Genomic DNA, 26,724 nt, shown 5'->3' with positions numbered 1-26,724 from the left:
TGGTGGTTCTGCAGGCTTTCATCTGCCCTCAGCTGCTTCGATGTGGGGCACTTTGTGTTCCACTGGCTCGTGTCACCCTCACCAGCCTTTCCATGTGCTGTTCATTCCTTAGACAACACTTCCTGCCTAGTTAGGCTTCCTGTGCAGAGCTTTCCCATTGTGGCATGGGCAGCATGGTGGTCAGGCATGCACAGATGTAGTAATTGGCTCCCAGCTTATGAAAGAAACTGCTCTGTTCATCACAGGTAATTTTTAGGTGTTGCCATGTGCAATGCAGACACTTAAGTGATGTTACTGCCACCGGGGCAGATGGGGAGATAGAGAAGGCATCCCATCCATGCTTGTGACCACAACATGCAGTGTTTTCTAGAAGTTGCTGTACACATTCTCTTGCATTTATGTTGTGTACACATATATCAGGCTGGGAACCTGTAGCACTCTGCAGAGGAAGTAGGAGAATATTTAATCAGGGGACAAAAGTATCAACCTATGGTTTTGGCAGTCAAAATATTGACTCTGGAAACTTCCACTTCATCCTAGTCAGATTTTGAGCACCAAGTGTAAATCAGACTCCAGCTGTCTCTGCATTTGCAACTAAGGGAAGGTGTTAGGGGGTTGTATGTGAGCTACTGCTGCAGAAACACAGGAAAGAGAACTTTCCAAAGAAAAATAGCATTTTGAGTTCCTGCTGTCTAAGGGTTCATGTGGGAAAGTTCATTCATACATTTAATGTCTTTTTTTAAAAGTCTTTGGCTCACTGGGGTGCATTAACAGCTGCTTTCAGGCACAGTTTATATCAAAGTTTTAGGAATCTAAACAAGTTGCTGAAAAAATTGCAGTAATTTACAGAAGGCAATAAATCATTCAGGCAGCAAAATCCAAGCCACAGCACTTTTATTCACAGCTGTTTCTCTGTAAAACCAATGTACAGAATATTGCAAAAGGATCCTGAAAGTCTTTTGTAATATATTTTTACGAAGTTCCCCATGTAAAAATTAAATTATATTGCCCTTTTAAAGTTATTTTGTCACTGAGTTTTAAATCTATATATGATTGAAGCAGACAAGCATTTTGGTTAGATACTTCTTTTGCTGATTACCAAAGAAAGCCTTTAATGAAGGTTTTTGTCTTTTTGAGCATCACTTCTTTTGCATCCTCTTAAAAACCCTGAAGCTTCCTTATGATTGATCCTCAACAATTTCTCCCTGACTCACCCCTGGCAAATGATACATGTCAGCACTAAAATTATCCATATTCTTGCCTTCATGGCAAGAGTCATGGCAGCTAGTGGAGGCACAGCACCGCTAACACCAACTTGTTATCAAAGAATCTTTAGTACGTGTGGCAACTGGATCAAGTTCAGATATGTCTTGGGGAAAAGATGTATGACATAGTCCAAAAAACCAGGGTGCTGATCAGTCTCACAGTCAGGATTAACATTTTCATGTAGATCCCAAATTATTTTAGTCTCATATGTTATGCTGTCACAGTCTCACATGATATTCACATGGCATGGCCAAACTCGAGGAAATCAAGCCTGAATTTGTATTGGAATCTCATAATTGCTTACACAAAGAAAAAATGAGAACTAATACTATCTCTCCTTCTTTCTTTAGTTCTGTAGATGCATCTGAAGCTCAGAGTGTTCCTGGGTTTGTGTGTTTTGTCTCTGCCAAGGATGTTCCTGGCAGTAATGTCACTGGCATCGCTAATGACGAGACTGTCTTTGCTAAGGATGTGGTATGTAGCTAAAACCAGCCCTTTTCAATCGTGCTGCTCAGGATAGAACATTTCTCATACTGTCCACTCAAGTCCTCTGCCTTATACAGAGTTAATTCTAACTGCACTGGGGTCAACAGAAATCTTAGTGCCAAGTTCAATAAGGCCCAAGTCCCTTTGCCCTGTGCCCCTCTCCTCTGTTATCTCCACAGTTCTTCTCTAAGCTGCAGCCCCCTGGGACAGGCTCACTCACTCCAAATTTGCTTGTGATTATTTTCCCTGGGTGCTGATTTTTAATAGACTGGTCTGAACAAACTGCATGAAAGGGATAGATAAAGAGAATGATCACGAGTCTCTTTTCACTGCAAACACACACCCCAAGTGATGGTGGGTCCCAATCTTGCCTGTAGGTCACCTGTGTGGGCCATATCATTGGTGCAGTGCTGGCAGACACACAGGAGCATTCCAGGAGAGCAGCCAAAGCTGTGAAGATTAAGTATGAAGAACTTGAACCTATTGTCACAATTCAGGTAAGATGGCTCAGTTCTGCATCTGCAGTTGGCTTGGGACCCTCTGCTGTCCAGTTCTGTTCTCACAGAAACTGTGGTTACTGAGCCCCACATTTTGTTTGTGTTTGTGGGTGCAACAGGATACTGATAGAAGGAATAATTCGTGTATTTAAATATAAAGAAGGTGCATCTTTGGTGCCCTGCTGATTTAGAGTACATTAACTTTTTCTGTGCTATTTAAAGCTGAAACAAATAAATCAAGTTTGGAGAGATAATATTGTGCTCAACAGAAAATTGTTTAAATAAACAAGGTTACTGTGAGTTACATTCTTACCCACAGAAGCTTGCTTTCAATATTCTCTGGTCTGACCCTGCTGGCTTCATTGATATCCATTCCCCCTTCATTCTCTCATTTATAACAAGCAATAATAAGGTGTGAAAATGTCTTTTCTAGCTTTGTCACTGCACTGCTTCTCTGAGATTTCTGCTCCACAACTAGACCACTTGTCTAGTTTCTAAGCTAATTAAATTAATTTTTGGGAGTTCACTCCCTGCTGTGAACTGTACGGCCACAGTCTTTAAGTGGCTTTTCTCAAAGCTGAAGGAATTAATATCAACAAAGCATGATCATTTCATGCTCTTTTAACTAGAAAATTTGTTGACAAGGTCTCCTTATGAGACAGTAAAAGCAAATGACAATACCTACACAGCATTCATTTCTAGAAATGAGAAAGAAAAATGTATGAAGCCATTTTTAGTGGCAAAATTAGAAACACAGGATTCTAATGAAATGCTTTTAATAGTCAGTATTTCATACCATGTGCTTTGTAATGAGTTTTACATGAAATTATATTCATGTAAATAGAGTCTGTGCACTGTCTCGTGCAGACATTGGTACTGTCATCTGAGGACAGGGATTTTGGGTTGTTTGGGTGATTTGTGGATTAACAAACAATGTGTGAGACCTTTGCCTTTTCTGAGGCTTCTAGTTGTTCATTCACCCAGGGAACATGAGAGTGGAGCCAAAAAACGTGCTGCTGGTTTTTTTGGTTTTTGTTACTTGATATTTGGTGGGGGTTGTTTTCATGATGGAAAGCTTCAGTTTTGGCAAAAGGAAAATGCCTTTGTTAAACTTCCCTTATATACTTCCCTCTATATTAGCTCAGAAGTGAGCTACTTCTGCACTTCTTATCTGAGAGGTTTCATTTTCTCTTTCTCTTTTTATTTCTCTTTTTTTAAATTTTTTTTTTTGCCCTTTCTCCCACCCTATGGGCTACAGACAGGAGTTAATATAAGTTGTAAGTTATAGCTCTGGTGGTTACAGGCCTTGAGGTTCTGGGTCCACAATGTAAAACAAGTTACAAGGACTACCTTAAGATTGTCCAGTTATGGTGGTGTTGGTTGTGAAATTGTTTTGTTGCCAAAAGTTATTTTCTATTGCTTTTAGTCAAGTCCTTGGCTACTACCATAGAAAGTGTCTGATAAGTTCTTGTGCTTTTTATCTTGGATATTTCTTCTTCAGTTAGAGGAAGGTTTGATTTCATTCCACTTAGACAAAAATGTCACTGTGTCTTTCTGTTTCCTAGGAAGCGATTGAGAAAAAATCTTTCTTTAAGGATATAAAGAGGATTAATAAGGGAGATGTGAAGAAAGGATTTGAAGAATCTGATCACATTTTGGAGGGTGAGAATAAGCATTAATAATTCTTTTAAAATAGTATAGTTTGTGACAAAAGAAGTCAGCCTCCTTTTTTTTTTCCCATATGATACTAGAGTAAGGCTTCCAGGACTAAATTAATTTCATATAAAGTTTCAGACTGATATACACAATTTTTTTGTTTCAAACAGACCTGGATGCTGCCAGCTGTGCCCCCAGAAAACACACTTTTTTCAATGAAAGCACACATTTTCCTTGAGCAAATATTCTACGAACTGTTTTTTTCTTTTCTGAAATTTTTCCCTGTCCAGACATAGTCTGGTCTAAATCCTACAGATAGCCAATTTCCTTTAATCTGTTGTATAGCTGTATTTTAGGCAAAGGGGCCACAATGAACAGATCAGGGCCATGGCAGAGAAAGGAGGTTGTTTCTGACATTTAATTGTGAGTAGCATGAGTGGAAATTGTACCCTCAGCACTGCCAGGTAAAATGCCCTGGGAAAGAGCCTCCTGCAGTGATAGAGAACTGATTCCCAGTTAGATCATCTTGAGGCATTTTGGGTTTCTATCTTTGTTCTCCTGTTTCAAAGTCTGTAACCTTGTGTTTTATCTACTCAGCTAGACTATACCTGATTTATTTTTATTCTTATCTCAGTGGTGTTATTGAGGCAGTCTTGAAAGGCACCAAGTGCTGCATCTCCAGAGATGCTGGATCAATGGCATGGTGTACAGACTTTTATTTTTGAAATGCCAGTCACTTGTGTTTTATAATTAAGATTTATAGAAAGTGGAAAGGGAGCATGTATTGAATTTTTATCATGTTTTGTTGTTTTGTTCTTATTTTTTGTTGTTTTTTAAACATTGAACCAGAAGTGTCAATTTTAGAGCTAGAGATATCCAGTGCTGGGCAAATCAAAGGGTTATCACTTAACACATGTACAGCAGGCAGTAGATTGAAGACAACATGTGATGGGTGACATCTTATAACACCAGGGATGCCCTTTCTGTGGGGCATTCATTTCAATTTTCTAGGAGAGATGTACCTTGGTGGTCAGGAGCATTTCTACCTGGAAACTCACTGTACTTTGGCTGTGCCAAAGGGAGAAGATGGTGAGATGGAACTCTTTGTGTCAACCCAAAACCCAATGAAGACACAGGTACTTCTCATTAACCTGGTGCCTAAAAGGCATTTGTTTCCCAGTTCCAGACTAGATGAATGGTTGTTTTATAGTTGCTCTTATTTTATTGTTCCATTAAAAACCACATAGGTTTAGAGTTGAGTATGGGATCTAAAGCCTTTATCCATCCTGCTGGAGCCCTGAACCTCCTTCCAGGTGACAGGGATATTTCTGTTGGCAACACATCTTTGTTAGGAGGGATTACATGCTTAGCCCTTTCTGGGGAGGGTCCCAGCTGCTCAGGAGACACAGAGATCAAATGCTGGGCTTATTGGCTCCAGTTCCATCAAATCCAATATTTGCACTGTTGAAATGGTTTCAGGAAGGCAATGTGTTGGCATTTAGTTCCTAACACCAGCTGAGCTCCCTACATGTCCTGCTGTTTTGTTTCTCTTTAGGAGTTTGCTGCTAATGCACTGGGAGTGCCTTCAAATCGGGTTGTGGTTCGAGTGAAAAGAATGGGAGGAGGATTTGGAGGAAAAGAGACTAGGAGTACTATTTTGACATCTGTAGTGGCTGTTGCAGCCTTCAAGTAAGTTTAGGTGTGGGGGAAGAGGGATTTTTTTTCCTTCAGACTGTCCCAGGCTGCCTCTTTCTGGAGCACCATTTCTGCTGGAGCACTTTTCAATACTCTCCATGTCTTCTTACTGTACAATTTATAGCAAGCTTGGGATTTCCCAAAGGAGGTGTCAAATGGGTTCGTAGATGGTAGGAGGGATTGAACCTGCCCAGAGGGGCTAATTTTATGTAGGAATGGCAGCTTTTAATAGGAAAAGGGGAAAAACCTCCTTATTCTTTACTCTCTGAAAACTCTTGGATCTCAAATTATTTGCCTTTCCCCCTCACTTCACCTCAAACCATTTCAAAATCCAGCACCAGCCATAGGTTTTTTTGTTTAATAGAGGTATGAGAATCTCTTCTTTGTTCAAAACTCTACTACACCAGTCTTGCATCATTATATGTCTGCTCTGCTGCAAACTCCCTCCTGGGATTTTTCCCTAGGAATGGTGGCAGGCCTTGGAACCCACACTTTTCAAAACCCTAAAATCTCAGGGATTTAACCTAGGTTGCAACCATTTGTAAAGAGTAGATTGGAAGTGTGCTCCTGGTTTCTGGAGTTTTGCTGTGGGCTCATGTTTGAGTGTGCAGGTTTTGGGTGGACATGGCCTCTGAGGTGACATTTCTGCCCTGCCCTTCCCAGTTCTGCCCTTGCTGGCAGAGCTGCAGGGATCCTGCAACACAGCAGCAGTTTGATACAACACCTTTGGATGAGGACAGGCAAAATGACACCCTGTTTGTAAATTGACTTTATTTTTTTCTGTTCTGAGCAAACAATCTGCTTTCTCTAATTTATCAGTAATACATTTGCATCCTTTTCTTCTCTTTATCTCTGCCAGCCAAACCACTGTTTGACATCCTGGAGGCCACAAAACAACATATATAACATTTGCTAGGTACTGGTACAACCTGAAGACAGGCACTTGGAAGGCAAAGCTGTTAGAAAATTAAGAATCACTCCTACTCTCCCCTTTGTTTTCCTCCTTGATAATAAATAAGCAAATAAAAACAAGGTCAAATTGAAGGCTAGTTAGTACTTTGCATTATTATATAATTCCTGTGGCATTGTCTTTTTAAAGGCAAAAGAGTGCCTTGAGAAATAGTCTGGAAAACAGTGATTGCTCAGTTATTAGCATCTATCTCTAAAAGAAATTATCCTTTTTTTTTTTAATACAAGAGTCTTTGCAAGAGTTTTCACAAACAAGTCCCAACTTTGGAGATGTTTATTTTTTTTACTCAGTCTTGCCATTTTCTGAAGTGTAAGATATATGAACCAAGAAGTTTACCCTTAACTGTCCACATCCACCCTGGAGTGACAAAGAGAAGAGCCTTGTTCTGCAGGAGAGGAGCTGCATTGTGCATTTCAGGTTTTGCCTAAAAACCCGTGTTCTTTCCCAGAGCTGGCCGTGCAGTGCGGTGCATGCTGGATCGAGATGAGGACATGCTGATCAGTGGTGGGAGGCACCCCTTCCTGGGCAGGTACAAGGTATGCACACACATGAGCAGAGCCCCTGTGCTCTCAGTGCTGTCCCTGAGACATCAGAGAGCACTAAGATATTGTGGAAAAATGCTGCTGTGGTTGGTTCACTGCTGATCTCCCCTGCTGCAGATGGGCCAGGTCAGATGGGCTGTAGCATTTTTCTGTTCAAGTGCTGCAGAATTGGATGGTTCCCTTCTTGTGACCTCAGCATAAATAACTCTGCCTTCCTTGCAACCAAGACTTTGACCCTGCTGACAATCACATTTCTTTTAGAGGTTTGCCCATTCCTGTAAAGCATCCTTTACACAGCAACGTGCTTGGTTAGCTTCCCTTTGCTTCAATCCCCCTCCAACTGCTGCTGGTTTTGAAAGCAAAAGCCTTTTGAAGAAACTGTGGCTGTGGTAAGCAGCCAGCACTTAATTTAGAAGAGTTCTCTGGAGCAAGATTGACACATGCATGAACCCTTTAGTGGGGCTCTCCCTCAGCCTGCCCTGTGCTGCACTGGGGACACTCAGCCCTCTCTGCCTGTGTGAGGTCCATTCAGTTTTTGGAGGCAAGCACAAAACCAGAACATTTTGTTGAAAACTGATTACTGAGGAGACACTCTCTTGACAGGTTGGCTTCATGAAGAATGGGAAAGTCAAGAGTCTGGAGGTGTCATACTACAGCAATGGGGGCAACTCTATAGACCTCTCTCATGGTGTAAGTAAGTTTTTCTGATGGCTAATTAAACAGAAGGTGTGTTTCTGTGCAACCTTCTGCTCTGCCTTCAGAGAGCTGTTGCCTACAGCATTGCTTGCACATGCAGCTCTTTGACATGACTGAAAACAGATTTTGAAGGGCTTTTGGAGCTTCTACAAATGCTGTGACCTGTCTTGGCATGTACCACATGATTCTTATGGATGCTGTAATAAATCATATTGAGCAAAGGGGTCAAGAATGTTTGCTTTGCATTACAGAGGGCTGTGATGGAAAAGTTATTGCACAATGCAAGATGGCTGATAGATCCCCAGCTCTGGGGAAAGATGGTTCCTTGGAGAAAGAAGCATCCCAGTCAATAGGTTGATCAGGGCAAGCTTGTAAAGGACTGGCTAAAGCCAACACTGTGTTCACAAGCAGTAAGGACAAAAAATGGGCCCAAGTTCTGAGTTTGTCTCAAAGAAGTTTTGCACTGATGAGTAAAAAACTCTCCTTTTCTGTCATATGAGTGACCAACTCAATAGCCTAGTGTCACACAGGTTTATTCTAGCTCACTTCCTCCAGTCCACCAAGTCTTTGATAACTTTCTGCAAAAACTGATCCTTTTCAATAGAAAGAACTGCAGGAGCTCTCCACCAGAACCACATTTGATGCTGGCCATGTGGCTGGTGCTGGGCAGAGCAGAATGACAGGCAAGTGTCTGCATAAGCTGAGGGCCTGGTTGAGAGCACATCTGTGTAATTGCCTTTTTGACTGTGTCTGAATCAGGAGACTGGAAAGTGCTCCATGTAGAGATAAGGTTTGGTTGTGTGTAATGTCCTCTCTGTGCTGCTGCTGGAAGGGAAGTCTGGAAACACAAGCCAGAAAGAAGTTCTGGCCCTTTCCAAATGTAGACAATAAGCGGACAAAGATCTCAAATCTTGCAGTTCAGTAGTTACTGAAAATGTTTATTTCATATGTTTGCCCTTCCTGCCATAGCCCAGTGCTGAGTCACTTTTCCAGTATCAGATTACTCAAAATGTGAGAAGTGAAAAAAAAACTCTGTTTCTTCCTGACAGACAATGGCATTTACTAACAGTTTGACTGAGCATGAGCCCAGGGCCAAAAAAGGATTTTCAAGCTCAATCTGTCCCAGAGCCATAGGAGTCAACAGGGAAGTGTGCTTATTGTCCTGTTGTTCAGGAGTGTGGCATTCACATTCTCTGAACAGAGAGAGACATAATTCTCTTTCTTGGGACTTGTTTCCTGGAGAAGCACAGAGAGAAGAAGAGAAAACTATTCTTTTCTCTACTTGCTGCTCCTGTTGTTTTTGCACATGTGGAATGTGTTAGGAAGGTTGTTTACCTGAAGTGATTTGTCAATTGGATTCTGCTGAGGATTGTTTTGTTTCCTTGGCCAATTGGCTCAAAGCTGTGTCCTGGCTGTCTCAGACAGTCATGGGTTTTTCTTTAGTATTCTTTAGTATATTTGTATAGTATAGTATCTCTTTAGTATAGTTTATAATATAGTATTAATGTAATATAGTATATTTTAATAAAGCAATTGTTCAGCCTTCTGAATCAATGGAGTCAGATGCCAATCATTCCCAGACATTGGGGTCGCCCTGCATTCCATACAGGAGGACGCCCCTTGACATTCCATTGCACCTGGGAGGCAGTTCTGGCTGCACCTCAGTGCTCATCCAGCTGTGTTGGCTGCAGCACTGCAGGGTGCTAGAGAAAGTGCTGATTGTTGTAAATTGGCTTCAGAGCTTCTGGTCTGTTTTTGGCACTGGTGAGAAGTCTGACATCCAATTAATGTTAGATGTGTCCACCTCCATTCCTTTTCTTCCCCAGGTAATGGACAGAGCCCTGCTACACTTGGATAACTCCTACAACATCCCCAATGTCAGCAGCGTGGGCATCGTTTGCAAAACCAACTTGCCTTCCAACACAGCTTTCCGTGGCTTTGGAGGGCCCCAGGGAATGATGATTGCTGAGTGCTGGATGAGTGACGTGGCTCGGAAGTGTGGCCTGCCACCTGAGGAGGTACAGACACACTGGCACCTTCCAGGGGGGGTGCTGCCTTTGAACAAGCTCTGAGAACTGCATCAGCCACACAAGATTTTTAAGCATAAGTAATTTTTCTTCAGTTTTGCTCAAACTCTTGTGACAAATACATTCTAGCATGGATTATCTTCTGTGTAATTAAATTCCTTGGTAGCCTCAACTTTGTAACATCTGGTTAAAGGATAGATATTAAAAAGAAGAAAGTCCAAAGGCACCAGGTACCTTAATCTTACTGACAATGTGCTTTAAGTCCCAATCTCTGAAAATTTCCAGACTTAATGTCTTAGTTCATGTTTTCCCATAAACAGATATATGTTTGTTAATGGCTTTGCTCCTTGGCTCTTTGTAGAAAGAGCAAAGAAGTAAAATCAGGAACCAACACACTTTAGATCTCATCCCTCCTTGTCTGAAGCATTAAACTTGGTCTATCCTTTCTGTGTCTTTTTGGGAAGGTGAGGAAACTCAATCTGTACCACGAAGGAGACACTACTCATTTTAACCAAAAGCTGGAGGGATTTACTCTACGAAGATGCTGGGATGAATGTTTGTCCAGCTCTGGTTATCATGCCAGGAAGAAACTGATTGAAGAATTTAACAAGTAGGTGCCCTGGAGCTGTCTTGTCACTGGGTGCACCCATTGCCTACTAACTTCTGAAGTTCTCTTAGCAACTCGAATGATGGGAAGTCACACCTCATATTTACAGGCTGTCTTCAAAATATTTCTCCTTTTGAAATCCCTTTATGCTCACTGCCAGAGGAAAAGTCTATCAGTGAGCTGGTAGCATAAATAGGGCCAGAATCAGACCCAGCATGATGTGATTTTGTAAGTGAACTGTAGCAAAGAAGAGGGGGTCTGTTAAGGCCAGCTAGGATTTTCATATGACTATCAAGGCAATCTTCTTATACTTTCCTCTGCCTCATAGACTTTTTTAGTGGGCTTATATATACAACTGAACAGTTAATAGTATGGACAACTGTTTCTATAATGCATGCAGAAAGCATCTTCAGTTGCAATTTCCTCTTGTTGGAACACACAAAGAAAGCCTTTAATACAAATTGGTGATGAACTCAGTCTTTATCACAGTCAGGTGTTTAATTTCCATTTGATGCACAGTCAGAGGGAAGCACAGTATTGATTTAGGATTAAAAGCTCATGGGTGTGTGAATAATGTTCTTTCCTTGCAGGCAGAACCGCTGGAAAAAGAGAGGGATGAGCATCATTCCTACCAAATTTGGCATCAGTTTCACTGTCCCATTTCTGAACCAGGTCTGTAAATGTCATTTGCCCTTTCACTAGAGAAGCTGGATTTATGCTGCCTCCCCCAGGCCTTCCTCCATTTGTACCAAACTGGAGCTTCTTGAAGAAGTAGTGAATTAGTTAAGAAAGAGCACACATTTTTCAAGCCAAAATGAGCACCACACCAGTTTCCAGTTTATACTGTCCAAAAGACACCACAATATAGCTGCATTTCCATGGTATCGTGTTAGGTCGATATTTCTGCCTTTCTCAATAGCAGAAATATTGCTCCTGTGTTTGAGCTGATTTGATGGACTGTCAGTGGTGTTGGAAAGTTGAGATGAAGGGTGCATCTGTGTTCCACAGGGGCAGGATTGGATTACTTCACCTGCTTTCTGAGCTGAAAATACTGACTGGGGTTTGTTATGTCACTGGAGCATCTAGTGAGTGGGTGAGACTAAAGCAAACTCACCTCAAGTGTAAACAAGTGGCTTTAGTTGCACCAAAGGACAATCTTAGTCTAGTTCTGAATGAATTCTCTCTGTAGCCTGCTAAGTGCTCCACTAGTTAATTTATGATGATTAATGTTCCCTGTTGTAGGCTGGAGCCCTGCTCCACGTGTATACAGATGGCTCTGTGTTACTTACACATGGTGGGACTGAGATGGGTCAAGGACTTCACACCAAAATGATTCAGGTAATAATGAGTTTGGGCTTAACTGAATAAGATGTCTTTTCAGGACAATTACACCCTCCCTACAGCATTGCCTCAGGCACCTTGACATTTCCTCCGTGTGCATGCAGAGAGTAACAAATCAGGACTGATTCCTCTTCATTGTTTGAGCAGCAGTGCTAGATTTCCAAAGTATTATCACAACTGAGTATTAGAATTAGATTCTTCATCATCTTAAATCTCATTATGTAAATAATGCAGGTCATGCTTACAGTTTAACTACTCTGGCAATTTCAGTTCACCTCATAAAGGTACAGTTTCTATCCATTTCATATAAAAAGTAGTTGTATTGAAAATATATATATCTGTACATGCTAGTGCTTTTGTAGTTAAAAAAACTTAAGGGAGCAAAATTCCTTTGGCAGGAAAATGACAGGAAAATCTCATAGGACCTTTGATCTTCGGATTTTTTTTTAACTTCTGAGAGAAGAATTTGGTCTCATAATAGTAAAGTGAATGTCTGTCATTGTGTGTGCTCACACACATTCAGTCTGTGAAATTCAAATATAACAATGTCCTGGCCAGATCTCAGTCACTGGAACAACTCAGTCTGCAGGAAAAATGGAGTTTATGGTGGGAGAGGGTACAGGTTGCAGTGTTGATCCCGGCAGCGCGAGCAATGACTGACAATGCTCATGGATAAGAAGTGCTGCTCACCAATTTGTTTACCTTTGCTTCACAGGTTGCTAGCAGGGCCCTGGGAGTCCCTACCTCCAAGATTTACATCAGTGAGACCAGCACAAACACGGTCCCAAACACCTCCCCGACAGCCGCTTCTGTCAGCGCCGACATCAATGGAATGGCCGTCTATGTACGGCAGCTGAGTTATCTAAAGCACTGGGTTACGAGGGAGGGCTCCAGGGCACGAAAAGCTGCCCTGTATTTATCTCTTGTTGCTTAAGGAAGCCATCAAAAGGCAATTCCAGTGTAAGGATGTCTCATATCTCTACCTGGTATAGCAGTGGCATTAGATTGTGAATTACTGTGGTTTTTTTCAAGTTATTTGAAACTCTCCTCCAGTCCTTTGGTAGTTCTAAAAATAGTGTATTTGGGATTGCTCAGAATGAGCAGAACAAAGCATCCATTTAAAAACCCAGCTTCAAAGTAATTAATTCAGCCTTATCTATAACAAATGTATTTTGCTGCATGTGTTAATAAAAAATGGTTTGAGAGCTGTTCTCCACCAGCTCTAAGTGTTGATCAGCTCAGAGCAAATGTCCTGCTGTAGCAATGGCATGGTCAAGGCTGTCTGCCATGGTGGAGTTACCAATGCATATATATTTGCTGGGTATGTGATTTTTCCATTTTAAAAGAAGAATTTAGTACTGGTCATTCTCAATTTAAAAGACAAGGGGGAGTGAATCCTGTAAAGTATAATAATCAGGCTGTTTTTATTCTCTACACAGCTTATCAGAGTAGGTTATATTTTGGGAAGAAATTTTTTGTTCTTTCAGTGTTAAAGGATCATCTTGTAAGCTATGCTGAGTTGTCCGGTACAGATAAAGTTAATGTATAAATGAGCAGACGTCTTATATTTTGTGTCATCGTCCAGAAAGTTCTGTGCTGAATTTGGGATTCCTTTCTGCTATCAGCACAGCCAATCTCCTTTAAAATCCTTTTCAGGCAACATTTCTTCCTATGTTGCAAGACATCCATTAGTAAACTTTGTTCCTTTTTATGATTTGCCAAAGTCCTAAAGGCAATATTGATTTAAATACAAGGTTCTTTAAAACTCTTAGAGGGCTCTTAATACCATAAGCTGGCAATTCAAATCTTAAAGTATTTCTTCTCACTCTTCTTTTTTTCTAGAATGCATGTCAGACTATCCTAAAAAGACTCGAGCCAATCAAACAGTCTAATCCCAAAGGATCCTGGGAAGACTGGGTAAGCTGTTTGTGTCTGTCATAAGACAAGTGGACATTATGAGAGATTGTTTTAATTGGCAAACCACATGTGCAGGTGTGTCCTCCAGGCCTTCTGCACCTTGCTAGCATAGATTTGAATAAAGACAGTGAAACAAAACCCTGGCACAGACTTCCAAGTAATTAAAACTTACAAGAGGTCATCCCCAAGACATCAGTTATTACCTTAATCCTGAGATTTCTCCAAATTTTGGGGCCTGCCTATGACAAACCTCATCAGACAAAAGTCTTGAGTGGTTATGTTTATCTTTGTAGTCAGGCTACAGTCTTGGACAGGAAAGGACCTTTCCTTTTCCCAAGGAAACCTGATTTTAATGAAGGGATTCTGTAGCATAGACAGCTCTTGTGGAGCTGCCATTCAGCCCCTATAGTGCTCCTTGTCTGCAATATCTCTGTCCCCTCAATGAGAAGAGATGGATGGTCTGTAAGGCTCTGCTCTTCGTCCGAGGAGTTTTGACTTTGGGATTTGGAAGTGAGGGTAGAATTTCCCTCACTAAAGTCAAGATGACCTGTCAATTTAACCTTTGTCCTTGAGGCTAAAAGTCTAACCTGTAGCTGAGAGACAAACAAACACAAGCAGCTCTCATCCTCTGCCAACGATTCGAGTTCTGCCCTTGGCAGCTGCTGATGGGGCTGTTTGGGGAAGCAGCTGCAATCATGATTTGGCAGTGCTGGAGTTGGGTAGTGTGACAGCTGTCTGTCACTGGACATTTGCTGCTTGAGACCTCCTGGAAATGTTTTTGTGCAGTTATTTTGAACGAGCTGGTTGTACATTTCACTGTTTTCAAACTCTTGTTCACGTTTCCAGATTAAAACCGCCTATGAGAGCTGTGTCAGCCTGTCAGCCACGGGGTTTTATAGGTGAGTGAAAATTCACACTGCAGAGGCACTGACTCAAGTGCATGGATTGCATCCAGGGAAATTCTGGGAAGATTTACAGCCCCCAGCCCCCTGTAACTGTTCTAAATTAAAGCTGCATTACCTTTCCTACCTACAAGTGATAAGCTGAGGTTAACAGCCTCTTGGCTGGGGAGAATTGATTCCTGATGGAGCACAGCTCTGAGGGCAAGTAAATCTGGAGTAGATCTGACTTCATTCCAGCTGACCTTGGGCTGAAGAGGCATAAATGAAATCAGAGCTTTGCCTGGGGCTCTGCTCTGTGTCAGCCCTGTGGCCTAGTTTTGCACTAGAACTGCCATGCAGGATAAGAAGGGATAAGGGTTGTCCTTGAGGAAAATCCTGTTTCTTGTGACAGGAGCAGATAGCAGTGTTTCCAGCAGTGTTCTCCCACTTCAGACTCTTGCTGGACCCTGTGTAGTTCTGAAATGAGGCACTTCTCTTAGTCAGCTTTACTGCTGGAGGAAAGCAGAGATCCATCATCTTTAAGGCTGAGGGGTTGAAGTTAATAAATAAGCATAGTGTTGAGAAGAACCTATTTAGGGCTAAAATTACACTATGTGTTAGTTTCTTTTGCATCCCTGTATTTTTTCTCTTAACCAAATGACTTGTCAGCATTTTAATAAACTAGTTTTCAGATAAAATATAAGTAGTCAAATTTGGCATTAACTGTGCTTAAAATCAGTTCTAAGCTTAACAGAGGCTCTGCTTCAGCTTAACTCTGTTCTGAAGTTTAATGACCTTAAAGAAACATTCAACTGCACTCTAAAAGCAAATGATTTTCCACTGGATTGGTAGATAATAGTCATCACAAACCCTGAGATTTATGGGCAAAGAAAGATGGCTAAAACAGTTTGATAGTTTCAATCAGGTTTTAGAATACAGAGTAGATTGAGCAGATTTCTCTTTATAGTTGTTTACACTTTTAATTTCTGCATGGACTTGACAGAAGGAATGAAACAAAAGTGAATAAGGATTTTGATAAGTAGCAATGTAATTGTATTTGGGTTTTTTTCATGAAATTAAATGTGGTTTTGTTTCTCTTTGTATCAAGAATTCCTGAAGTTGGCTACAACTTTGAAAAGAACGAAGGGAAACCATTCTCCTACTTCAGCTACGGAGTTGCCTGCTCTGAGGTTGAGATAGATTGCCTGACAGGGGACCACAAGGTGAGGGATCAGCAGTGAAACAGAACAAATACTGGGTGTCAGCCCATTCCTGGCTCTGTCATTGGTCTGGTGTGACCTTCAGGAAATTTCTTAACTCCTCTGTTCCACAGTGCAGCAATCCGTAAAGTGTAATAAAACAATAATTATCTACCCTGTGGGGATTTGGGGCTTAATGAATGATTGCAAAAGTTATTGGATTTGCTTGAGTAAGAGATAGCAGCACTGTGCTGGCACAAAAGTACAGAAACATCCTGGAATTGAGTTAATCATTAAAAATAACACTGACGACTTCTGGAAAGAAAGAAAGAAAAAAAATGAAATCAGGATCTGACCTAGTTGGTTATGCTGAGCCACAGGCCACTGATACCAGCATCTTGGAATTAATGTTAACTGGGTCCACTGGACCTCTGGGGAAAACTACAGTGAGTTCCTTTCAATTACTTTTGGGGTGAACTCAGATTAAAAATCAGTATGAGAAGTTCAGCTGAGATATGATTATGTGGGATAGTATTGGGATACTCTTCCTCACATGAGACCATGGTGGACCAGTTCCAGGGATCTGTGCTGATTTACCCTTTATTCCTGTTTTTTAGAACATTCGCACAGACATTGTTATGGATGTTGGTACCAGTCTGAACCCAGCCATAGATATAGGACAGGTAAGTGAAAAGTATTGCTGTTTCCATCATGTTAAGGCAATCACACTGCTCTCAGGCTTTGCTGTTTGTTATCCCTCTCCAGGATGGGCCTTTGCAAACACACCCTTTTTAACTTGGCACAGAATTACACAGGGAAATATTCTGGTAGGGTTTGGGGATTTTTGCCTTGGATAATAAGACTACAGGATATTGTTCATTTACCGCCCCACTGATGTTTTTTTTCAGGCTAAATCCCACACCTGATATTTATATTCCTATCTGTCAATATTAAATTTATTTAATTTAGTGAAAACTCTCCTGACTAAAGAGTTAGGGTGGCAGATTCTGTCCTCCAGCTGCTGCTGTGTAGAATTCTCAATAGGAAGTTGAACCAGTCACTTATCTTGCAAAGTCCTTGGGCAGGCACAAGATTACTTCAAAATTTTGTGCAGTAATAACCACACTATCTCTTAGCAGATAAAGGTAATAAAACAGGGTTGTTTGACAGACCAAGAGATGAATTGTTAGATGTGTACTTATCTAGCCATCTTAGCTCCCTGGCTAACTCTAGATGTTGATATGGTCTAACTCCAATGAAACTGCTGCAGGATTTGGGATGACAGGAGAGCATAAATTGCAAAGCTCTGCTACAGCTAAAATGAAATTTCCTTGAAAGTGACATTTTTTCTGAAAGAGATTTTTTTTTTTTTTGGAAGTGTCCAAGAGGAGAGAGGGATTTTGTGTCTTTGCAGCCTGTTGCTTTAGGTTTGGGAGTTGAGAGATGGGCTAAATGGAGCCTGTCAAAGGGGTCTTCAATTCCTGTGTCCTTCCACAAATTGCTGCAGAGGATCTGGGGGGCACAGGAGAGAAAGGATGTGCCATGAGTGCAGGAATACAAGTACACAGAGATGGGTCAATGGATGCTTGTGTCTGCTCTGGCTGTTAGATACCTCAGTGGGCACAGAGAGCAGAGCTGTTTTGTGCAGTGTTGTTCAAGCACATCCTCTTCTCATAATCTTTTTTCTCCTAAAATTTACAGTAGGAAAAATATGCAAAGTTTTTTAGTACTTAAATGGATATGGGAGTGTTTTTGCGGGTGTCTGTGCTGCTGACCTGATAATACACAGCACTTGGGAAAGCATTTATACTGAATTAGAAAGCATTAAATAGTTTGTCTTTAGATGTTTCATCTTCAGTCCTTTTAGTCTACTTGTCCTTTGATATATCAGTGAATTCTACGCATTCAATGTTCACCTGCCTGGGAAGAAATCAATATTTTATCATTGATTTTATTTTTTTTTCCTGTTGCTTCATCAGAAAATTCCTGTCCTGTGTTTACTGAAAATCTGTGTATTTGTAAATTGCTTCACCTGCCAGGGAAATGCAGCCACATTTATGTGGGAACACAGGAATTGTGCAAAGATTGTACCCAGCAGAAGGGACAAGGGTTTTAGAGATAAAAAGTGGGATCTGAGTCAGGTGGGAAGGGTTGAAAACCCTGGTGGATGTCATCACTGTTTGTCCTTGTGCAGGGAAGAACAACAACAACAGGGCCTGTAACCTTGTTTGGATGTGTTTGTAGATAGAAGGAGCCTTTGTCCAGGGCATTGGGCTCTTCACCATGGAGGAGCTGCGTTACTCTCCTGAAGGGAACTTGTACACTCGAGGGCCTGGCATGTACAAAATCCCAGCATTTGGAGACATCCCAACAGAATTCAACGTGTCCCTTCTCCGTGACTGCCCCAACAGCAAGGCAGTTTACTCCTCCAAGGTATGCCTGGGAGGTCTGTGGGCCTCTTACTGCCCCATAACAGTCTGAAGCTGAGTGGGGTAAAGTCATGATACTGTGAGTCTAAACAGTTCCTCTCATCATGCTGTGGTTACTCTGAGGTCAGGATGTTTTTCTGTTTCTTATCAGAAATGTGTGTAGTATCCTTTCTAGTTAGGAAGAACTGAAGTAACCTGCACATTGCTGCCCTGATTGTCCATTAGAGAGAACTGAAGTGGCTTTTCTGTGTGATAAAGCTTGTATTTTCTTCCTGTTTCTTCTTTAAATGGACTGAGGGTTGATTTAGTTTAGTCTTTCCTCACTGATCCCACCTGGCACACTGGAGGCTGATTTTAGCATCATGTTTCATCACTGAGCACATCTGGTAGACTGAGGCTCCCATCTGGAAGGCAAAGCCTCACTCTTGCTTGTGCTCTGTCTAGGCTGTGGGAGAGCCACCCCTGTTCCTGTCTGCCTCAGTGTTTTATGCCATTAAAGATGCCATCTACTCAGCGAGGAAGGACTCTGGCCTGACAGAGTCATTCAGGCTGGACAGCCCTGCCACCCCAGAGAGGATCCGCAATGCCTGTGTGGACATCTTCACCAAAATGGTAACAGCTCCTGCTCTCCAGTCTGCTCCCTGGCCAGCCTGACCACGGGCAGTGGGCCTGGAAGTCACAGGGGCCCAGGGCTGGGATTAGGGCAGCATGGGGAGGCTGTGTCCCTGCTCCAGCAGATTCATGGGTTTTGTTTCATGGGTATTATCCTTCATTCGACATGCTATCAGCTGAGAGCCAAATCCCCAGGCCAGCGCTGTTAGGGCTCCCACTGCAGGAAGGGCTATACAGTATCCCTGAAGTTCAGTCCATTCCATTCTCCAAGTGTTGTGTGTGGGACACTGGCTGCTTGTCCTGATGCTCCTGACTGTCACCTCTCAGAGAATCATCACATATGGTGAGGGCCACAGTGTGATTTAGTGGTGTCCCTCAGCAAAGGAGGGGGAGAAAAGTGAAAATTGTTCCTTCAAATACTCCCTTCTTCTGAATGTTATGGCCACAGGAGTCTCCTCAGAGCTGTGGACTTGCTCTGAAGGAGTGCAGGAGTTATCCCTGTCGTTGGTTTCTCTTGGGCTGCTCTGTCATGGTGTTGTCACAGGGCTCAACTATCAGGCCCCTAACAGAAGTGCCATGAGAGTGACATCTCTGTGTTTGGAAAAACTGGGATAGCAGCTCCTATCTTCACAAAGTCCCCCACCCGAAAAGCAGCACGGTGGGACATGCTGAACACTGGACAGGATCCTCATTTGTTGCTAATTCAAATATTTTTTGTCTTTGCAGTGCCCTTCTGCTGAGCCAGGGACCTTTAAGCCATGGTGTGTGCGTGTGTAGGAGGAAAGTTTGAGGAGCAAACTCTGCTGAAACTGAGCTTACATCAGAGGAACCACAAGGCAGTAGGACTATAATGGAGAAGAAAAACCAACCTGTGTTCATGTGGCTCACCCACTGATTCATGGAGCTTTCACATTTAATTGTCCAATCATTATTTTCTCTATGAGAGGAAATTGCTGCCAGATTATAGCTGTGATGTAAATTCAAATGAAGACTTAAGTTGAAGGTGATGTTATCCAGGTGTAATTGAAAAATCTTACAGATTTCCTATAAAATTGCTGCAAGGATGCTTCTTACCAGCCAATGTGAAATAGCAGAGTGGTTGTTTCTTGTTTTTCCTGCTGTGGGGAAAAGATGTATCACCTTGTGATGCTATGCCAAGGACTGAAATGTGTTGATCCCAGACATAGTCCTCTAGCTGAGATGAGGGAAGGTCTAAGAGGTGCTGAGGGCTGGACCCTGCTGTGTCCCCTCTGCACACAAAGCCAGCTGTATCCTAGAGGAAGATGAGCAGGACTTTTGGTGTTGGCTAATGAAGATGGTCTTACCTGTGTAACAAAAGTGTTTCAGAGGAAAAGGTTAAAATGTGACCAACAACTGATTTACCCCAAGTTCAATGACTGCTGCTTTGTCTGCACCTGGGCTTTAATGAGATTTTAGTTCAAGTGCTACCTTGTCTTCTCTGATTAAAGATAAAAACTAAATATACCAAGAGTACTTCCAGCAAGATGCTGCTTTGTTTGACACAGATTTTTCCCATCCCACACCTCCACTTCTCTCCCCATCCTTCAAATAGGAAAGGACATCAGAGACCTTGGAGTAACAAAGGAACTTGCTCATCGATGCTCCCAAGGTAATTTACACCAGCAAGGGGCACGAGGAGGTTGGGCACAGCTGGGGATTAGCTGGCTCTGGGTGCCCTCTAGGGCCAATCCCTTGCTGTCATGGCCTTGCCTTCTTTCAGGAGATTTCTTAGTTTTGCTGAATGTAAGAGAATGGATACATTTTGCTATAGGGAGTGCTTGTCTGAAAAATGTGCTGGCTGTGTGGTGACCTGGTGTCATCTGGATTGAATATATTTTTCATGTTGGATTTAGTGCTGGGCATCCCTCCTTGACAGGTTTTGTCACTGTCAGATTCAACACTGGAGCACCATGTTATCTCTAGATGGTGTCAGCCACATACTGTGCCTGCTTACCATTTGCAAACTTCTGTTTTTCTGGTCTACTGCTTTATGAAAATGTCCTTTTGCTCTTTTTGCACTCCCAGGGCCATCAGAAAAGAGGTGCAAGAGGATGTAACTCCTTATAGAAAATTTTGCTCACATACAAACTTCTTAAAATTGGCCTTCATCTTAGGACTTGACAATGTATGCTCAGTGTGAAATATTTTTTTAAGCACTCCAGGGTATATTGCTTGGAAAGGTGTAGCTTTATTTCTCAACTCAAAATATTATGGATCTACCATCTAGAAAAAGGGAATTTGTACCTGTGAATTGCAGGAAGTATTTTGTGCCTGTTGGGCTTGTTATGTAATTGTTTTATTAATTGAAATATGATAATTGGAGTTTCTTAAGCTCTGAGGTACTGGGCAAGAACACATTTTTGTTTTCTTCTGAAAGCTGGTAATATGTAAAAAACCTCTTAGAGAAGAGGATGTGATAGTTCATGTGCAAGAACAGCTATTGGAGCCTGTGTTTCCACATTCTTGGGTGTCCAGGGAGGGATGCAAAATACTAAGTCTGTAAGGTAGATTGGTATCAGCTGTTTCTGTGAATTCCACCTCGTGGGATTGCTGGACATACTCCTTCAGACCAGGATGAGAAGAAATACAAAGGTGTTGTGTGTTAAAGCAGAGCATGGAGACACAGGCAGAGTGGATATCAAGGAGCTCCCAGTGTCATCCCAGGGGGAAAACTGCCAGTGTGCACAATAGGCCTGCTGCTTGAGATGGTCCTGGGAGATGTTGGGATGTCACTAGCAGGCTGAATAATAAGTGCTCTCTCTCTCCCTGGTTTTGGAGTTTTCATCATTTCAGGATGGGTTTGCGAGTGTCTGACAGAGTCACAGTGACTGCCTGGTCAGGTGGATTTTTTTTTAAATTAGATGTGTCAAGTCTCTGGTTTGCTATTTGCTTTGTGAGTTAATTGGAAGTGCATTTGCCAAGTTCTGTGTACACGCAGTGGTCAGAGCAGGCTGTTCAGAGCAGACCTGTGGAACCAGTTTTGCTGCAGCATCAGTGAGCCACTCTTTCCCAGGCAGCAGCCCTGGCCCTCCTGATACCCTCACCCAGCTGATGGAGAGAGGAAACACTTGCCTTTTGGGGTGCACTGGAATTGAATGCAAATTAAATCAAACACCTGGGGGTGGCAATGGTATAAAATCAGGGTTGCAAAGTAATGACAGCAACTGATTGTGAAGGTGTAGGGAAAAGGGAAGCTTGAAGCCTAACAGGAATTTACAGAAGGATCATTGTGCTACCTGCCTGTGCTGTGGGACTCTAAGGAAGATGAAGCTGAGGTTTTCATGTCACTGCTCAATGTCTGAACATTTCATACATTGTTTTCATGGAACTAAGTGCCTGGCACCTTAGGAAAGGACTGGGACCCCCTGGGGAGGGCTGACAGGAAAAGAAGGTCCCTGAGGTGTGCTCTGCACTACAAAGCTGTGGGGAGCAGCTCTCCTGCCCTGAGTGCACACCCCTGTCCCCTGCCAGGTGCTGTGTCCCATCTCCTCACACTACAATCTCACTGTGTGGGGTTTCAGTTAACTGTCACTGGAGGGAAAGCTACTCATGAAGAGAAAAATGTTCCTTTTCTAGTACTTTCCAGTGAAATAAAGCGTGGATGCAAGACTCTAATTTAATGGCATATAATTGGAAATTTGCTGCTTTTCTTCCTGCAGAAGTCTATTTCAGAAGAGGAACTATGCCATCTTGCTAGACTGTAAAGTACTGCGCACAATAATGGCACTTAAATAGTAATTACTGCAGCTGGAGAGTGTGTGGGAGTGTGAAAGGAGCCCAGCTGATCTGATGTTTTAATGCTATTAATTGCAGGGCCTTCTGTGAGAGAGGGAGGCCAAGATTTTGGTAATTGTTTTAGGTGAGTTCTAATCAACAGTTTTCACTAACATTCTTTAATGAGCACTGTCAAAACGCTACCATGAATGTACGTGGAATTCTCTGTGAATGTCACAACACGGCAAAATAAAGCTGCTAAATACTCTGGAAAAAAAAAATATGCTATGGTCAGAGTCTGGCAGGATTTGAAATCTAGACAACTCATCCTTGGTGTTTGCTTGACAAAGATGGACCTTTCCCAGGGCCTGTGAGTCAGATCAGCTCGGTGACCAAAGCAGGCAGAGGGCGCGTCATTGCTCTGGGCTGCCCAGCTGGATGGAGGAGCTGTGAGCCAGCTGGAGAGACTGGGCCTCTGTCTGGCCACGCTGGCACCGTGTCCAAAAGAAAGCAGAGCCAGTCCTTGTGCTTCTCTGCCAGCAGCAGCCTGTAGTAGCCACATCCTGTTTTCCATTGCAGCACAGTGATGCATTCTGATGCTTCTCCACAGGGCCCACCAGCTGCTGACACAAGGTGGGAGGCAGTCTGTCTGGTGCTGTGCCTGGTACCTGGTCCACGCTGGCACTTCCTTGTCTCAGGGCTAGTGCACCAAGCTGAATGCTGGCCTTGGCCCATTGGAGTCAGCCCTGGAAGGAGGGGAGCCAAACTCAAAACCTGTGAATGGAGGTTGGGTCCCAATCCCAAGGCCCACTTAAGCCCACACACATAGAAGATGAGGCTGTAAAACAGGAACAGTTCACACAGAACAGAAGAGGCCAAATGATGGGCTGGGCTTGACCTTCCCTGAGCATGAAAAGATTGGGAATATTGCCAGTGGTTCCCCAGCAGGTGACATGCTCCTATGGGAGCTCTTCTGTATCTGAGTGGGAAGATTTGTCAGGAAGAAGCCATTGCCAAACCTCTTGGAGCCCAGAAAAGGAAATATCAGCACAGGCACAGCGTGTGTGATGCTACAGTGGTTTGCAGCAGGTCCAACCCACCCTACCCCAAACTGCTGGGTTTATCCCATCACAGTTCAATTCATGCAGTTTTCCAAGTCCAGTGCCACAAGTTTCCCTAGTGCCTGCTCTTGTTGCATTTAAACATGATTCAACCACGTTGATCCCCTGTCCCTGGCAGTGGTGTGTCTCAGCTCTCTGCTGAGTCTTTTGGACTGTGACATGGAAAACTTTACTGCAAGCAGCTGTGAAGCAAAAGCCTGTCAGTATCTTGAAGCACTTGCTTTTGGTTTAATGCTCCCTGAAACAGTTCCTCCCTCCATGCAGGCTATTTCTGCCAGGTCTCTGCAGTGCTGTGATGGTCTGACAGGAAACTGCTGGGAAATGGGAAAGCAGCGAGGTCCCCGCGGTAGAAATGAGAGAGCCGCTGCTTCTGTTGGGCAGACAGCTCGCTGAACATCTGCTCTGCCAGCCACCTGTAGGTCCACTGCACCTGGCTGTCGGTGAGCTCGGGGAGGAGGCTGCCTGCAGGCAGCCCAGCCCGGCGCAGCAGGTGTCCCAGCTCCTGCCTGAGGAAGCCAAACATCACCACGTAGTCGTACTGCACGAGGCAGGGCTGGCACAGGCTGACCAGCGGTTCCCAAGCTTCATGCACCTCTCTGCTGTCTAGCACCTCCTGGACGAAGCTGCTGAAGGATGGGCTGATGCCCATGCCTTGCAGGAAGGTGGCGATCAGCCTGTGGAAAGGGTCCCTGACAAAGAGCACTTTGGTGTAGGACCCCAGCATGGCCTTTCTCTCCGTCTGGTTGAACTCGCTCAGCCGCGTCTCCTTAGCCTGCAGCCGGCGGTAGGGGAGCGGCACTGGCAGCGTCACATTTTCCTCCTCTAGCTTCTCCAAAAGCTGATGCCATTCCTCCACACCTGCTGATGGCACTTGGCAGTACAGGAGGTCCAGCTTGGTGTTCACCCTCAGGCTCGGGAGCAGGGAGGCTCTCTCATCCTGACTGCTCGGCAGCGCGGTGACTTTGCCTGCTCGGCTGCAGAAAGCTCTCAGCCTCCTCTTCCTGAGCTGCTGGACGTGAAGGAAGGTGTCCAGTGTCAAAGTGAAGCCCTCCTCTGCCTTGGGGGCCAGGTCACCTGGGAAACAGCATTTGGAGATGGGGGTGAGGAAAGAACACAGTGCCCTGAGTCAGACCCTGAGCACACAGTGCTGTTGCAGTTATTCCAATGTGGAAAGGATTCAGCGTGGATGAAGTGGGTAGGAGAGGGGAGACCAGCCCTGTCTGGCAAAGAGCTTGGCTTTGCTGGGAAATGGGTTTGTGACCTCATGAACATGTGAGATTATGGACACCCAGACCCCCCTTTCCCCAAATCACCATGCCTGAGGACGGCTCTAAACCACAGACTTATTCCGCAGGTCCAGTTCTCCACTAAATCATATTTTTTGCTTTTAACTCTTTGCTTGCAGCTGAACATTACAGAGGTGTGTTTACCAAAGAGTCAAAAATATTTTGAGAGACCAGGCAGTAGTAAATTGGTTTGTAGCTACAAATACATGATGTCCTGCAAACACTTTTGCATCTGTTAATAGGTTAAGATCAGCTACCAAGTATATGTGAGTAAGGGATTATTCTGAATGGCTCGGGGTGAATTAGGGACCCAAATGACATCATTTCTTGCATCACTTCCATATGTAAATTTTTTCTCTTGTAGATAAAAAGGCAAAAGTAAATAAAAGGCAAAAAGCAAAGAGAAGTGAGATGACAACAAAGCAAATATAAAAGGCATAAGCAAATACAAAGATTCTATGAGAACGAGTTTAATTTCTCAAATTTCAGCTTTGCTTTTTTGTCTTCTTATTTTTGATGTGAAAAGGCCAGAGTGGGTTTGAATGTGGAAGATTAATGCCTGCCTTGTTAGTTTATTTTCTTTAGCCAGCAGCACATCTGCCTCATCTGCTCAGTGCAGGCATCTGGCAGCCCTGGGGAGACAGTTCAATGGTTTGTTCTGGGTCCTTGGAAAGTTAAATATTTGAGGAGGCTCTTGTACAGAGCAGCACAGGTAAAAGCAGAGAAGCACAGTTAAAATCAGGCACGGGACATCAGGAACACAGTGATGCCTGAAGCTATCCCGAGCTGCTCTTTGACTCACCCAGCCCCAGAATGACAATGTCTGCAAAATCAAGGGATGACTTTGCCCTGGAATGATGGGAACTGGAGGGGAAGGATGCATTTTTAAGGCAAGAAATGCAATAATCACCAATGCCCCTATTCCCTCCTGCCCTCCCAGCCGCATTTCACAACAAAACAATGAAAGTTTTCATAACAAAAGTTCTGGGAGTTCCCTCCAGCAGCCTGACACCTGTTTTCCCCACTGCACCTGAAATCAATGACCCCACTAAGAACATAAAGCTGCAGGGCCCCACAGCAAGGGGGGGGCCTCAAACACTATGCCAAGGGCGTTTTCTGTCCTGTAGGCATTTGCCACCTGGACCCTCTGGAAGAAGCTCCAGGGCATGTCCCCCAGGGCACAGAAAGGCTGCCGGACGTGCAAAACCCGGGTGGCCAGGCCTTACCTCCGTGCCTGAGGGCCGGGCTCTGGAGCAGCAGCCTCCAGCCGAGGAAGGCGGCGATGGCCAGCGCGGCCGAGAGGCCGAGGCGGGGAAGGAAGCGCATTTCTGGGGTGCGCTGGGTGCCGAGCGCTGTGAGCAGCTCGGGACACGAGGGAAGGGTGTCGGGAACCTCGTGTGTTTATTTAAACACACCCAGCCGGAGCTGGGTTAAAGTACTGTTTGGGTGGCAGAGGGAAATGGCCTGAGGCACAGCAGGTGCCGCCTGCCTGCGCTCACAGCGTGTGAGATTTTTGAGGCAGAATCTGCCTTGTTATTCAGAGTCTGTGCCATGCCAGGTGGCACTGGTGTGAGGAACAGGCCTTGCATCCCCACGCTGTGCAGGCAAAGATGTCCCTGATGCCCTGACACTCCCAATTGTCGCTGCTTTTGGCGCCGAGGGAGGGAGGCACCACTCGGGAACGGTGCTGTGGGGAGCAGCCGGGACTGGGAATGGGGCAGAGCAAGCGAAGGCTGGGCCACGGCTCCTGCCTCGGTGCTG

General features: G+C 43.8%; 2 protein-coding genes across 3 annotated transcripts in view; one reads left to right on the top strand and one right to left on the bottom strand.

The window, feature by feature from the left end:
* Nucleotides 1–22,793, top strand: part of XDH (xanthine dehydrogenase) — a 51,792-nt gene extending 28,999 nt beyond the window's left edge. For both annotated transcript variants that reach the window (XM_071421527.1, XM_071421517.1), the window contains 19 exons: nucleotides 1,617–1,740; nucleotides 2,130–2,249; nucleotides 3,815–3,911; nucleotides 4,917–5,041; nucleotides 5,461–5,594; nucleotides 7,019–7,106; nucleotides 7,716–7,802; nucleotides 9,635–9,826; nucleotides 10,300–10,445; nucleotides 11,033–11,114; nucleotides 11,685–11,780; nucleotides 12,499–12,627; nucleotides 13,626–13,700; nucleotides 14,547–14,599; nucleotides 15,690–15,804; nucleotides 16,398–16,463; nucleotides 18,025–18,213; nucleotides 18,654–18,821; nucleotides 19,548–22,793. In XM_071421527.1, coding sequence (XP_071277628.1) covers nucleotides 1,617–1,740; nucleotides 2,130–2,249; nucleotides 3,815–3,911; nucleotides 4,917–5,041; nucleotides 5,461–5,594; nucleotides 7,019–7,106; nucleotides 7,716–7,802; nucleotides 9,635–9,826; nucleotides 10,300–10,445; nucleotides 11,033–11,114; nucleotides 11,685–11,780; nucleotides 12,499–12,627; nucleotides 13,626–13,700; nucleotides 14,547–14,599; nucleotides 15,690–15,804; nucleotides 16,398–16,463; nucleotides 18,025–18,213; nucleotides 18,654–18,821; nucleotides 19,548–19,598 — 2,137 coding nt within the window. In that variant the 3' untranslated portion in view covers nucleotides 19,599–22,793. The remainder of the gene's footprint in view (nucleotides 1–1,616; nucleotides 1,741–2,129; nucleotides 2,250–3,814; nucleotides 3,912–4,916; nucleotides 5,042–5,460; nucleotides 5,595–7,018; nucleotides 7,107–7,715; nucleotides 7,803–9,634; nucleotides 9,827–10,299; nucleotides 10,446–11,032; nucleotides 11,115–11,684; nucleotides 11,781–12,498; nucleotides 12,628–13,625; nucleotides 13,701–14,546; nucleotides 14,600–15,689; nucleotides 15,805–16,397; nucleotides 16,464–18,024; nucleotides 18,214–18,653; nucleotides 18,822–19,547) is intronic.
* A 1,149-nt stretch (nucleotides 22,794–23,942) lies between these two features.
* Nucleotides 23,943–26,289, bottom strand: LOC139600214 (carbohydrate sulfotransferase 8-like). The gene is made up of 2 exons (XM_071448248.1): nucleotides 26,190–26,289; nucleotides 23,943–24,751 (listed from the first exon to the last, which is right to left on the bottom strand). Exons 1-2 carry the CDS (start codon nucleotides 26,287–26,289, stop codon nucleotides 23,943–23,945), a joined length of 909 nt encoding a protein of 302 aa, XP_071304349.1.
* Nucleotides 26,290–26,724: the final 435 nt, after the last annotated feature.

Source organism: Agelaius tricolor, unplaced genomic scaffold (genome assembly GCF_023055355.1).
Source record: "Agelaius tricolor isolate 1412-34295 unplaced genomic scaffold, bAgeTri1.0.p SCAF_1, whole genome shotgun sequence".
Classification (NCBI taxonomy): Eukaryota; Metazoa; Chordata; class Aves; order Passeriformes; family Icteridae; genus Agelaius; species Agelaius tricolor.
Note: the sequence above shows the minus strand (reverse complement) of the source record. Positions and strands in the feature narration are given on the sequence as shown.